General features: G+C 36.1%; 1 protein-coding gene across 1 annotated transcript; it reads right to left on the reverse strand.

The window, feature by feature from the left end:
• Nucleotides 1-215: 215 nt before the first annotated feature.
• LOC110031762 lies at nt 216-6,340 on the reverse strand. Its single transcript, XM_020735146.1, has 4 exons — nt 5,617-6,340; nt 3,048-3,193; nt 2,839-2,949; nt 216-1,030 (listed from the first exon to the last, which is right to left on the reverse strand). Exons 1-4 carry the CDS (start codon nt 6,125-6,127, stop codon nt 443-445), a joined length of 1,356 nt encoding a protein of 451 aa, XP_020590805.1. The 5' UTR covers nt 6,128-6,340; the 3' UTR covers nt 216-442.
• Between the last annotated feature and the right edge of the window lie 9,213 nt (nt 6,341-15,553).

The raw sequence follows: 15,553 nt of genomic DNA on the forward strand, positions 1-15,553 counted from the left end.
GCCTCAAGCTACAACAAAATCTACTTCATATACTAATAACAACTATCTTCATTTCAGCAAGTCTTCAGGAAACACCACAGTGTTATCCTATGTTACAAACTACCAATCAGTCAGATTTAATCTCTCTAAGAAAACATTATTGTATTAGAAAATTGATGCCATTTGTTAAAAAGCCAATACACTTTTAAATTACATGATTACATGAGGCATCTCTGTAACTATGACATCAAAACCATTACATTCACAATCACTTTTCTTTAGCATTAGAATCCAAAGGGCAAAATTCCAACCCACAACATTCACTCGGAACATACAATTCTTCCAAAACCAAATCCCACGATCAAATTCCAAAACATCAGCTCACATGAACCTCAGGATATCATGGGACAAAATACAAAATACAAGGGTATAAACGTGAAAAAAAAACATTCAAGCATGGTAATCACAGGCTACTGACAGTTAACAAAAGGCCATAGTGATCACTAGGCAGCACAGGAAGCTCCATCTTCACCATCTGATTCCTCACCTTCTTCTCCTTGTAGTAAAAAAGACCAGCTATGGCCTCCATCCCAATCATCTCTACACTATCAATCCTAAAATCATTAAACTTGCACATGAACCGATCAAGTCTCTTCTGCAAATTACGATTTCCAGACAACATTTTATTGGATTTGGTGTCATAAGTCCACCCATTTTCTCCTGGTTTTTTGACGATCCAAGCATCAATCCAGCCATCAGGAAGAGGGAAGGCTCCATCCAATTTGTCGTCCCAGTTCATATCGCCAGCGAAAATCACATTCTGCGAGTCTTTGAGGAGAGCGAGCGATTCTTTTGCCTGAACAACTCGTTCGCTGCTGTACATTTGATCCCATTTGGGTGGGGCGGGACAGGGACTCTCTAGATGGGTTGTGGCAATCACTAGTGTTTTGCCTGAATTAAGCTTCATGTTAGCTAAGCAGAGTTCTCTTCCCATGATGGAGTTTGAGAATGGTTTATGGCTGAATTTGGTCTCTGCTGGTAGCTTACTCATCTGTGTTTAACAATGTTGAATGCTTTAGTGATGCAATAAATTGATAAGAGTAATAAAAAGTGACCAACTGCCAATGGTTTCGGATTGAAGAAACGAAAAATTGGGCAAGGTGTTATGATAAAAGCGACTTTAAGTTAGAAAAACGTTCCGAAATAGCAAGAAAATAGATTTTTTTGAAAATGTTTTAAGAAAAAACATAATAACTAAGCAAATTACCAAATGAATAAACGACTTACTAAAATGGAAAACAGTAATGGAAGTTTTTCTTAAACGAGGCCTATGGTTTTTTTTTAGGCACAGTTGACTTTGGTTTTACAACACAGCTTCTACAAGTAGAAGACTAGACAAACACCAAATCTCAAGTAGGAAAGAGAGATTATTTCATATTGTATTTTCAATTTAGCTGAAACTTGAAAAGGAACCAGCGAATGAGGTAAATCTACGAGTCCACAACATATATGTGGAAATTTACATACGTACCACACAATTCTTTAAGTATTTACATATCTAACACCTAAAGTTTGATATTTATATTTATAACATCTTGGTATTAAAAAGCTAGTGATAGTGGTATTTTTTATGTGATGCCAAAGATTTGAGTATTACGTAAAATAAAAGTTTAGGTGCTGTATATGTAAATATATACGAATTGTGAGGTATGTCTGTAAATCAATCTAGTGGTACGCATGAATTTTATATCTTGATGGTGCATTTTCGAAGGGCATTTTTGCTGGCACTTAGACGGGAAGAAATGACATGTACCATTTCAAGAAGGCCAAGTTTGTAAAGTCGCTTCCAAAAAAGCTACTTGGTTGACAATAGGAAGTGAATCTTTCTTTCCTGATGTTTGCTTATGGGAGAAGTGGAGGAGCATAATAATCCTAATAAATAAACCTCACAGAAGAAAATCATTACTCACCTCTCAATTATATTTAATCAGTAATTCCTCAACTCTATTCATCCTCCCCATCGGTACACGTGTAAATGAATAATATGTTTCTTTTTTTTTTTTTTTTGCATTACTTCAATTTGTATATATTAAAATGAAAATAATTTACTAGTTTTGCCACGGACTAATTCAATTTTTTATGAAACGCAGGAGAAGGAAAAAATAAAAAAGAAAAAACAATAGAGTATGCAAAAACAAAATTTCAAAGAGAATCAATGCATTAAAAAAAAAAGACAGAAAAAAAAGACAGTTACTTGCAATTGCTTCCACATGAAAGGAGAAATGCCTGACAGTTACTATAATCTTAAGATAAGCGAAACTTAGTTTAGTATGTAAGAAAGACTTATTTCTCTCAACAATCTATTTAAAAATATTAAGATCTCTCGCCTTCAAATGCCATTAATTGAACTACGATAGTTATTTCTTTTGATTAATCTTTTGTACTTTAAAATCATACATCCTTAGCCAGTACTTTTGATTGACTTCATATATCATTTCTTGATATATGAAACACTACACGCGATATAATTTCTCCCATCACACTCAAAATGTTGATTTAAGTCAAAGCTATTAATTTTCCTAATCATCATTAATTTTTCCAAAAATTGAAGTAAAAATAATTATCTAAGCGCTGAACACGTTTTTTTAAAAAATTAATTGTAAAATTACAAAGTCAAATTAAACATAAACACATTATTAGAGTTCCAAATGGAAACACAACTCCACAAAAAAAGATATTAAATGACAAATAATATAAAATAACAAAAAAATCATTTGCAGCCCCAAAAGACAAAGCAGAAAAGTGCACAAGGAAATATATGAAATCAACATAAAATGATAGTCCAAACCCTACAATAACCTGCATGCAAAAATAAGCTCTCTCCGCTACCATATCCTGAGATACTGAACATCTGTATGCCTTCCACCACTTGGAGCTTTGGAAGATTTTATAAATATTTGGAGTAACCTCCTGCAAGGTGTTGGCAAAAGTTACGCTGCAGCTAAACGCCAGTTCTCGATGAATTAACAAAGGAGAAGGCGATAGTAAAATAGATAAAAAAACTGGACCTGGAAGCAAATGAAATCTGGTAAGTGCTCCAGAATAAGATTTCCAAGGGCTTCCATCCTCTTATAAACTTCAAGGTCTTCACGGAACCAGACATTATAGCTCAAAATTTTTAACATCTGTGGGTCTGAGCTTGTATCAGCATTACCTGCAAAACAAACTCACATATTGCTCGAAGGTTTAAGAAAAAACATTGTATAAAATAAATTTCCATGGAAATGTAAATAAATTGCAATCAAATTTATGAACAAGTATCTGCATAAGAAATCTAAAACCATCTCATAATGCACAGCAGATATATGTGAATAGCAACACAGTTAAACAACATTAATCAAAAAAGTTTTTTACTTAAATAAGAGGGCGGTCCATCAAATTATTATATATGACAGCTAAATCTTACAAATTACGGATATGTTAACTCAGTTTTGCTCCATATTTAAAAACTACAGATTAATCAGCTTAAACCATGGGCTAAACATGTTGGGACTTAAGGTTTAATCAAACCGTGGACCTGTGATATGTATTCATCCCTTCTTGCATGGATTCTAACAATGCATCAATAACATTTATCATAGAATGGTTCCATAAATGCTAAAAATGAAGGGAAATTTACATACGTCAAACACAATTATTATGTATTTACATATCTCACACCTAAACTTTCATATTTACATCCATAGCACTTCGGCACGTGAGCACGAAAAGGTGCATTTTATTTTGAAAAAGTGGCAATGATGTTATTTTTGATGTGATACTAATGATTTCGAGTGTTATATATGTAAATAGGAAAGTTTAGGTATGTAAATACATAAGGATTGTGTGATATGTATGCAAATGCCCCAAAATTTGAAAGATTTGTGTGCAATAGCTAACTAAGCTAGTATGTGGCGATATAGAATAAGAATTAGCAAGAAATGATAAAGAAGACAATACATGCTAACTATGTGGCCATGGTTATCCTTATATTAAAAATAAAAAAGGCCACATTGAAGTAATATAACCAACATTTTGCAGTTTCCTGTGCAACCAACCATCAGACATTGTTGTAAGCCATGTAGAATAAGAAGAAATCTCTGCATATTCAAATCAGAATCATTTTCAAAGAAAAGAAAAAATAGGGTGATTCAAGAGGCTCCATGCATAAAAAGTAACATGAAAATTTTCATGCATGATTACACGAGACCTAGAAAGAAGCGGAATGGGAGAGGGTAGGATTTAACGGAGAGTTGGATTTCGGTTTCTCCATTTTTGGTGTTTGGCTGAATTTAGGTTAAATCCAAGGTTAAATCCTGTTAAAATTGTGCTACCAAACACCCCTTACATGTGGAAGATGGTAGTACACAAATGTGCAGTTTCTTGGTACATAGCTATGTACTTTAGCATCCCGCGTGTATGTATGTAGCTCACACCAGATAATCTATCATGAGTAAGGGCAATTTGGGTGCAAAAATAGGTATAAGGAAAAAAAGGCCATCAAGCTTCTATGAGAATTCACAGAAAAGAGATAAAGAAACAAAGAAGAACCAATGACAAATCAAAAGAAATAGATAATCAAAAGGTTCAATAAAAAGAGACACACTTATGGAGGTTTTATTAAGGTTCTCTATTAAGAAACTTCCTTTAGCGCACCATCCTTTTGATTCATCAATTTCCTTACTAGTCCCATTGACCTATATTTTACGATAAAGGATAGCCGATTAAAATACGCCATGGTAAAGGTTGACTATTAATCCAATAAACACGTCCTATTTCCTAATTTCATTAGATCAAGGCTACCTCCATAGCATTGGTCCTTGAAACATATAAACCTCTGAAAATCTACGATTAAATACCATTTCAGAAAGCAACACTGATCCTCAAAAACATTATAAAATGAAGTTTGTATAGATATAGAGCCATCAATTTACCACAGCAAAGGCTCAGACACCTGTAAACTTAAACATGGCGTCCCCATTAATAGTTAAAAATAATAATGAAAAATTGTACCATAGCTAAGCATTGTTTCATTAGGCTGTTTTCCCTACGTACCTGTCATTAGAACCTACTGGAAGCAGAAAAAAATGACAGATTTCTGATACTCTTACACATTCATAGGAGGTTCAGTCTCCAAAAGAAAAATAAATACTTAAATTTGTTTGTATAAGAATATAAATCTGACATAACTGGCAAAGGAATATAATATAAACATGTTTATGGTGATACAAAGTCAATATTTTTCCATAAGAAAGCATCAGACATCATTAAAAAAAAAAAAACATGGTGGCATCGCTCACTCTTAAAAAGAAATAAAAAATCTGTTTTCCTTTTTTTTTTTAACATAGACAGTCATCATTCAAAGCATCGGGAATTTTGCATGCGCCCATCATATATCAGTAATCAGAAATAAGAAAGGTCCTGATAGCCATGACTGATTCAGAAAATTTTCCAGAAGAGGATCGCCATTCGCCACAATGTTTTTTCAAGCATCGCTGGCATAAATATGCAAAAAAAAAAAAAAAAAAAAGAGAAAAGTAAAGGCGCGCGCATCGTTGAGAACCTTAAAGAATTAATGGCTAATAAAGAAAACTTTACTTGATAACCCCAAATGCTCCTCCTTCTCACACCTCGCCAACTTCTCCAATGATCGGGAGTCGTCAGCGGTTTCTAAGGGCGCAGGTCGCTTGCTTCCGCAGCGCTGGAGAGGGAGAAAGACCGATCCTATGGAGGGATCGGTAGCGGAGAGCTCGGCCGGGTCGAGTTCGTCGCTGAGGAAACGGGAGAATGGCGCGGCACGAGTGCCGCAGAGCTCGCAGCAGGCGTTTCCGTTAGGGTTCAGATAGGTGCAGGCAGTGCAAGGCCATTGTCCTGGTGAGGCAGCAGCCCCAATGGAGGAAGCCCTATTCCCATTGATAGAGAAAGAGCCACCCCCAACATCGCCGGCGATGGCGGAAGGAGAAAGGCAGATCTGGCAGGAGAGTTTCTGGGAGGCAGGGTTGAGGAATGTGCAGCGTGGGCAGGACCAAGAAGATGAAGAAGACGAAGCGGAAGACATGGAGGAGCGCAGGTGAAGAGGGGGGAACGATGTAATAGTCCGATCGAGCATGGGTTATATTCTCGGGAGCAGGAGCTATCCACGCCGGTTCACGAAGCTTAGATGTTAGACCGGGAAAGGGAGCGGGAGCGGAGCCGGAGCGACAGCATTTGTTTGTGTTGCTCGCCGGCCACGGCCCGACAACTTCAAAGGTGTTCACAATGGGCAATCAGTCCCGAAGTGCTAGTTCTTCATATAGACAGACGCTTCAACATGTTCATTGGGCTCGACAATATCCCAATCAGACATCTGCTTGAGATTCACATCTTAATCAGAGACTGTTGCTCCAGACATTCGCCTTCTCCATTTTTAGTTATAATTCTGTTATGTTTTTTTTTTTTTTGTTTTTAAATATGTTTGTGGATAATCTCCCTTTTATTTTCTTTGAACTGTTACGTAGTATTTTTTTAGATTTTAATATATTGAAGGTGTTCCAATTATATTACTATTGCAAACAGCTTCACTGTGTGTGACCAAAATAGTCGAAATGCTTGCCTGCAAATGATAAGGTTCATGATATGTTTAACCTCGTGATTATTCCTTATAGGTTTGAATTAAGAGTTTATATTGGAAAATAATTTTTTGTTAGAAAGAAAAGGTAAAAGGCAAAGCACTTATGTAAATGTAAAATCAGATTTCATATTATCTTAAACATATCATGCAAATACTTGTCATGAGGTTCAAGAGTTGTCAGCTCCAATTTAAGCAATAAAGAGAAGCATAATTTAAATGTGAAGGAATTTTACCATATATAGTGTTTTTAGGATTTTAGTATATTGAATGTGTCTCATTATATTACTGTTGCAAACAACTCCATTGCGCTTGACCACAATGATTATTTTTTCACATACAGCTGCAAATCAGTTGTTCTCAAAACGCAGAAACCAAACAGCTTAACAACTTATTCAATTCAGGGGCAGAATGATCATTTATCTACAAACAACTGAAAAATCAGTTGTTTTCCAAACGCTCAAACCAAACAGACAGACATCTTATCCAGATCAGCTGTTGATCAGGAGCTTATCAAGATAAGCTGCAGCTGCCCAAAACAAACCACCTGGATAAGTTGGATAGAGAGAAGAGTGTAGAATAAAATTAAAATGGTGCTCAAGTACCTTTATTTATGGTGTTTCATATAATATTTAGGGACTATTTGGGGCAGTTACAGTTTATCCAACTTATCCAGATGACCTATTATTCTGATAAACTTCTGATCAACAGCTGATCCTGATAAGCTGACTAGTTAATTCAGGTACCTGTTTGAAAATAATTGATTTGCAGCTGTTTGTGAATAAATGACCATTTTGCCTTTGTTGATTTAGAAAAAAACTTATAATAATGTTCGAAGCGAAGTTCTTTGGTGAGTTTTTGAAAAGAAATGTGTTGATATGACTTCTATTAAAGTCATTAAAGATATGTATAATTCTCTTTTACGTCATGTAAATTATTTTCCGTATAAATTTTTTGCAATGATATATATATTGTAAGGGCCATAAATTGAAAACAAATAATGTGCTTAGAGTCTTCTTGAGCGTTCCAGGAGTCTCTGATAAAGAGATTGGACTGCCATATGCCTTCATTTTTGTTCTGCTCCTCGCGTTAGCTCTATTGCTCTATTGTGATTTTCGTCAAGCACTTTATTCGAGAATGAACTTGAGAAATTGTAAGCGCGGGTGCTGGAGAGCTTTTGATGATGACCAGTTGCTGGAGAAGATGATGGAGATGATTATAACAAAGAATCTGGTGGAAGTTCTTTTGATGGTTAGCACGAAAGCAAAGGTTATTGCGGATCTGATCTTCCTGTTTGGTTAGCTCTCTTGAAGGATAAATCTCAGTATCTTGTCGGCCCCCTCCTGTTTATAGACATGAAAGAGCTTGAAGGAAAGGAAGCGTCCTTGACTATCTCGGTCGCTTCAATGATGGTGGAGGAGCGAGATATTAGCAACCCAGAGCTCGAGTGGGAGAAGGACGAACAAAGGGGTAAGCCAGTAATAATCTGATCGAAGACGCGAGTCACATCAAAGAGAAAAATCAGAACTGCGGGCGGAATATGCAGATCAGATTCACGAAACAAATGCCGCATGTGCTGTTTCAAAACCCCAAACACATGAATAAGCTGTCCTAAATTGGGCTTTAGGGTGTATTTGGAGTTGCTTGTGCTTATCCAGATAAGCTGCATATATTGAAATGCAGACCGCGAGATAAACCGCTCAAACACAGTTTTCAAATGATGAGACGACATTTTCAAAATGCTGCCGCATCGGATAAGCTGCCCCAAACGAGGCCTTAGTTTTATGAATAAAATGCTCTCTTTAAGGGTATTTCAATCAGAATATTATTAAAAAAGGTCGTAATATATAATTTATAATATTTTAATTAATTTAAATATTAATATTCAATATCTATTATAATAAATAAAATTTAATTACATTATATTAATCAATATATAAATAATATTAAGTTAATACCAAACATATAAAAAAATAAATAAATTAATAATAAATTAAATTCATAATTTTTTTTTCACATTAAAATATCATCATAATATCATGCTTACAAAATAATATTATCTTCTATAACGCGTGAAATGACATATGAGCTCGATGTATATCGAGACAACGGTCGCAGCGGTTTATATCGTGGCTGATAGCATTGAAATCTTACTTCAATATCATTGGCTTCAATTGCGTCATTCGCAGCTTGCTGTAGCGTCCAATAATTGTTTTCATTGATGAGGATTGACGGTGTATAAATTGAAGGTGTACCAAAAGTTAGATCTACATCATATATAAACGCAAACATGGACATGTTTTGAAAATAAAAGTTGGTAACTCTCCAATTTATATACCACCAATCTCATGAACCAGGAAAATTACTAGATGATCCAAAAAGCTACGAATGACACAACTAAAGACGAGAATGTTGAAGTAGAATTTCCATCAGCTGCGACATTACCATTATAACTGCCACCTTAATATATATTAGGTTATGAGGTCATTCCACATTGTCGTAGAAAATCTTATTCTGTAAACATGATATGAGGATATTTTAATGTGCAAAAAAAATTTACGAATTTGATTTATTGTTAATTAATTTATTTTTCTCATATACATATTTTTATTAATTTAATATTATTTAAATGTGAATTAATCTAATATAAATTAATAATTTATTTATAATAATAGGTAATATATATTAATAGTTAAATTTATTAGAGTATTATATATTATATCTTAAGAAATTATTTTTAAAAATATTTTAATAAAAATACCAACTTTTACATAAAACGCCGCATTTGTGCCCCATATTAATATATATATATATTACTTCTTCTCCCCTAAATGCAATTTATTTACATATTCTTTCCTATAATTTGTCCTTAACTTATTCTTCATAAATCTATTTCTGAAATGAAACATTTGAAATTGAAATCTCAAAATTTGATTTTCATATCATTCCAAAATGTAAAATCAAATGCTTCAATCCACTGCCATTTCAAAATAGGGGTGTAAACGAGCCGAACAGCTCGTGTTCGGCTCGTTTATATTTCGAGCTCAAAAAGTGTGTTCGTGTTCAGCTCGTTTGCTTAACGAGCCGAACACAAGCTGTTCACAAACAAAAATTCCTTTTAACAACCCTAATCATGTAGCCATAAGACAATAAAAATTTGAGCAAAATTTAAAAATTATTATCTATATTAAAACAACATTTGAATCTAATTTAATAATTTTTATTCTATTTTCTTAATTAATATTTTAATTGATTATAAATATTTGTAGCTTTGTAGTCAATTAGATTTTCTTAAAATACTACTTAATATATATATAAACTTGATGAGTAGTATTTCGAGCCAAAATGAGCCAAACACGAACGAACACATCTTAGTTCGTGTTCGGCTCGTTAACTTATCGAGTTCGCGAACAACGAGCCGTTTTGACAGCCCTATTTCAAACTAGAGGCATTATTTATAAAGTCTAGGAAAATTTTACGTACATATCACAATTTTTGCATATTTATACATCTAATACTTAATCTTTAATATTTACGTTTATAATAATTTTGTAGTATAAATTTATACATAAAAAATATGCCTCACATTTTTGAAAAGATAGTAATGCTGGCATTTCAGAGGTAATGTTAAAAAATTGAATGATAGCATTTTATTCACATTCAGCATTTAAATGCTGAATGTACATAAATATTTAAAAGATAAAAAAAAAACATTTTTTGATGCTTTGACTGACCAGAGTTTTACTGTGCTTCCATAAGTCATCAAAAAAATTTCATCATCCGACATGTAATAGAAGGCAATGATATGAATTTGGAGAAAATTTTTTGAACAAAAAATATTCAAATTTCGATTAAAAAGTCATAAAGACTTTCATTTTCAGCAAACTTAATGTCAAACGGATTGACTCAACGAGATGAACCCAACGGTACCAAAATCGATCCAATACAAGTCAAATTGAGCTAAAATAAAGCTATTAAGCCCAACAATTTAAAAATCAAGCCGAACATGACCATTCAAACGGTTTGACCTTGAACCTGCCGGTGATCCGATTTTGGTTGGTCTGAATACTAGCTCTGCATTGAATCGAAAAAAAACCAGCTGGAATTGGCGGTCGAGCTGGTCAACTGGTGGTCAAACTGATCAATTGGTTAAAGTGTAATTATTTTTTTTATATCTTACATTTTTATTTGAAATCATGAAGAATGGTTTGAATCTTTTGATACGATGAAGAACGTGTCTTTCTCTAATTATTCTTAGCTTCATTTTTTTTGTTACCTTTTATGAAATATATATGACTACTAGTCTATTGCATTTTCTTTTTTACGCTTCTATATTTTTTGGTTATGTTTCCCTCTTATTGACCTTTCAGAATTTCATCTATTTTTTGTGTCATTTAAGTTATATTTTTTTATATTTATGACATCACCTGGTGAACCCTCGGTTCAACCCCGGTTCAATTGTTAAACCTTGAACCTTATCCTCTACCGATTCAATATCCGATCTGATATTTTGAACCTGCTTAAACCACTTTTGGAAGCTTTTCAGGCCTAATTGGAATTTCAAATGAATTTCAAATATGACATGTTTATAGTCAAATTGAGTGTATTAGCAAGACGAATCCAATGAGCCCAAGATTGCTCAATTTCGACATTATTAATACACTAAAATGCCCATTGAACGCCATAAGATCAAGATGATCTATCTGAGCCGTCTGATCAAAAGTGGTCCAAATTTCTTCAATATTTGCAAGATTAACTCTATAAATAAAACCCTACTTCTCTCATGAGAAATAGGTCAGACCCAGAGCAAGAGGAAGACTAGAGTCTGCAGAAGAGGGAGCATCAGTCCAGCATCCTGGACCCCAGATCCAACCAAGTCCAGTTGTTGCTGCATTCAGCCTCCTTCGCCTCTGATCGTTGCCACCGCTTTTAACCACTCCCGTCCATCGAAGGCCTCATGCACCAACAGCCGCCAACCTCCATAGACCATCATCAGCCTCTTGCATCTGTAGCTGCTGACCAACGCCGCCCACCAACTTCGATTGCCAGCGCTGCCACCAAAAGCCACCTCATTCGCCTAGGGCTGTCAAGTTGGCTTGTTCTTCACGAACAACTCGTGTTCGATTTGAATCATAAACGAGCCGAATAAGAACACAAACAAATTTTTAAGCTCGAATCATAAACGAGCCAAAGATGAACAAAATTTTAAGCTAATGTTGGACTCAGGTCGAAAAGAAATAAATAAATATAATATATTTACATACATACCACCAATTCTTATAGCACATAAATAATATATTTCCATTTTGGACATTTACATACATACCACTCAATTTTTTCACCCGACTCGGCCCGAACTAGTCCGATGCTTCAAAAAACATCTTATTTGCGGCAGTAGTGGTATTTGTGTTTTCCGCGACAATAACACAACAAATTTTATCGAATAACATTGTCGCTAAAAATACACCAACAACACAATGGGTTACCTAAAAAGACACCACAGTAACACCACTAACACCGCAAATTAACTTGAATAACACTCTCACCAAAATACGCCAATAGTACCGCGAGTTACCTCAAATAACACCGAAATAACTCTCAAATAAACCACAATAACACCACAAATAACACTGCTGCCGAAAACACTCCAATAACACAGTGGGTTACCTCAAATAACACTGCAATAACACCTCAAATAACATCACAAATTTGCGACAACGGTAGTATTGTGGTGTTATTGCAGTGTTATTAGTGTTATTGTAGTGTTATTCGAGCATTATTCCGGTGTTATTTGAGATAACCCGTGATGTTATTAACATATTTTGGCGGGGGTGTTACTCGAGTTAATTTACGGTGTTAATTAAGGTAACCCGCGACATTATTGGAGTGTTTTCGACGGCTATGTTATTTAAGTAAATTTGCAGTGTTATTGCGGTGTTATTATGATGTTATTGTCACTGAAAAACACACAAATAACACCGCTGCCGCAAATAACAACAATTTGGAGTTGAACATGAACAAGAATATGTTATTCAAGACACCGATTTGGACAAGAGCCAAAATTCAAACGAGTCAAACACAAGCTCAGCCTCAACTCGTTTACAGCCCTACCTTCGCCTCCAACTAACTCTGATCACGCCCTCCGAACAACTCCGACAAACTCTAGCCACAGCCGTTCACATCCACTATCCTTCAACCAACCCTGCACGTCGCCGCCACCGACCAACTCTGCCCGCCGCCGCCTCCGACCAACTAGGACCATTGGTGCCTCTAACAACCGCCGTCGACCATCTCCTTGCGACAAAGTCCCTTGTGAAGTCACAACATGCAATGCAGAACTACAATGTACGCTGCAAAGTAATGACACAACCTACTTACGGTGCAAAGACAACTCCAAAAGACAGTATAACAATACACCCAAATGACAGTGACTTTCTCCAGACTCTTAAAGCTACAACCATGAAGCTCCCAACTCCAACCACTGCGGCCTACGAACATCATCACAATTCACTACTACGACATACATGGTCCATTGCTCATGCATCACCCGACTTCGGCTCCTACGACTTACAGTCATCATCACAACTCACCACTACAGTCAACATGACCGGCTACGACCTACGTGGTCCACATCTTATGCAACTCCCGACTCCTGGCCCTGTAACCTACGAATGTTATTACAACTCACCCTTATGACCTACATTGCCAACTAAGACATATACGACACACAACTGGTGCAATTCTCGACTCTGGCCCCCGTAGCCTAGATATGTCATCATAACTCACCACTACAGCTTATGTGATTAATGACAGTCTACATGGTTCACATCTCGTTTAACTCTCGATTCCTGCCCCTATAGGATACAAATTTCATGAAAACTCACCACTACAACCTACATGATGCTTAACTCTTGCAACTCTCGATTCCGACATCCGTGGCCTACATGACCAACTACAACATACTGGGCACATAGCTCATGCTGCTTCGAATTCCAGCTCCTCAGCTCACCCCCTCTCGTGGCCTATAGATGTCATCACAGCTCACCACAGCGGTTTACGTGACCAACTACCACATACGTGGTTCACAACTCATGCAGCTCTCCACTCCGGGCCCTGCGGATGTTATTAAAGCTCTTAGCTACGACCTACGTGGCCAACTATGACCTATGTGATTTACAACTCATGCAACTCTCGACTCTATCCTCTGCGACCTATGAACAGAACAGCTCATCACAATAGCCTACGTGACCAACTATGACCTAAGTGGTCACACCTCGTGAACTCCCAACTCTAGCCACCATAGTCAACGGACGTCATCACAGCTCACCACTACTGCCCAAATGACCAACTACGACCTGTGTGGCACATAACTCGTGCAGCTCCCTACTCCATCACCCGCGGGTTATATACGACATCGCAACTCACCACTACGACCCATGTGATAAACTACAACTTACGTGAATGACAACTCTTAAAGCCTCCTACTACAACTACTGTGGCCAACTGACGCTTATAACTAATTACTATCATGACTTTCAACTATAAAATGTAAGATAAGTTGGCTCTACGATCACTGTCTACAACAATACAATCAACAACAACCCTTACAACCTACTATCATCTAGAATTACATTTGTTACAATCAGACTATGGTTATTATTGATGAACCACTATTGTACATTTTATAATGATCATCTTTATAACTCCATCTACCTAATTTAGGAGAAGAGAGTTGTGTACTCACCATATATAGTGGATAATTTCAATTGGGCTAGACCCCATGATTTCCCCTTTTTGAGGCTTTACACGTAAAAATCGAGGTGTCTCCTTCAATTTACTTTTCTTTAACTACCTAAGAGCGCGTTGGGTTTTCGTTCAACGCTAAGATTATAATTCATTACTCAACCATGCAGACCTTCCAACACACATTAGTTTGGCGCCGTCTGTGGGAAATAAAGTCCCGTTTGACAAAGTCTTCAAGTTTGGGACATCGAACCTCTATTTTATTTCCAAAAGATATACATCATACAAATAGAGAAGGAATATCCTTTACACCTCTAAAATATCCTTCGATGTGGGGACAAACCTTCACTACAGTATCGAAAGCTCGTTCATGTTAATGTCCTAGGCAAAATTGTAGTGCGACACTCTTCCCACATTTCATTCAGACATCAAGTCTATAATAAGAATTTTCAGGTTGAGGGGTATCATTTACTGTAGTCTCTAATAATCATTCATATTAACATCCCATGTATGACTGTAGTGGGGTAGTCATTCCACATTTTATTCAGACATCAAGTATTCGGGAGCTGCTTCCAGACTAGAAGACAACTTTCAACGCCAAAAGTGCTCCCTCAGCGTCCCCCACCCCACCATGTTGGAGTTCTTCCTCCACTCGGTAAAAAAAAAACTGATCCATTCAAAGTTCGTTGAGTTACTTTAAGGGCTATTATGGATAATGCACTCTTCGAGAGAACCAATCCAAAAGCAACAACTAGTAAGTTGTTAAAAATCATTCTTGAGTATGACTGCAACCATACATCTAAGAAAAAAGTATGATTCATTGCGACCTACGCTCCAAGCTTGAGAAACACATAGCATCTCTAACACCTCATTCTGGGCTTAATCGATCCCAAGCTGACTTGATTTGACCTTTTCCATCAGATACTACAGTCGTCAAACAGAAGATTCAACTAAAAACCTTGAATAGGTCAAAAATCCTTGTGGATTTCATCCAAAATCTTCCATAATAGGTTGCAGCCATCAAACAGAAGCTTCGACTGAAAACATTTGATAGGTCAACCATCACTGGTGAATTTCAAATGACTTTGTCCATCACAGATTAATGTCGTAAAACAAATACTCCAATTATGCAACAAAAGACGGGTTTTATCTTCGATTTCACGACCTCTGACGAGTTTCACATTC

Source organism: Phalaenopsis equestris, unplaced genomic scaffold (genome assembly GCF_001263595.1).
Source record: "Phalaenopsis equestris unplaced genomic scaffold, ASM126359v1 Scaffold000840, whole genome shotgun sequence".
NCBI classification, from domain to species: Eukaryota; Viridiplantae; Streptophyta; class Magnoliopsida; order Asparagales; family Orchidaceae; genus Phalaenopsis; species Phalaenopsis equestris.

What these genes read in the sequence shown, in the direction of transcription:
- LOC110031762 (XM_020735146.1), bottom strand. Translation starts at nt 6,127, where the DNA reads ATGCTCGATCGGACTATTACATCGTTCCCCCCTCTTCACCTGCGCTCC. An exon ending in GGAGCATTTGGGGTTATCAA is followed by an intron (nt 3,194 to 5,616) that starts GTAAAGTTTTCT and finishes TTTGTTTTGCAG; the next exon opens with GTAATGCTGATACAAGCTCA. An exon ending in GAGCTTATTTTTGCATGCAG is followed by an intron (nt 1,031 to 2,838) that starts GTTATTGTAGGG and finishes TGTTAAACACAG; the next exon opens with ATGAGTAAGCTACCAGCAGA.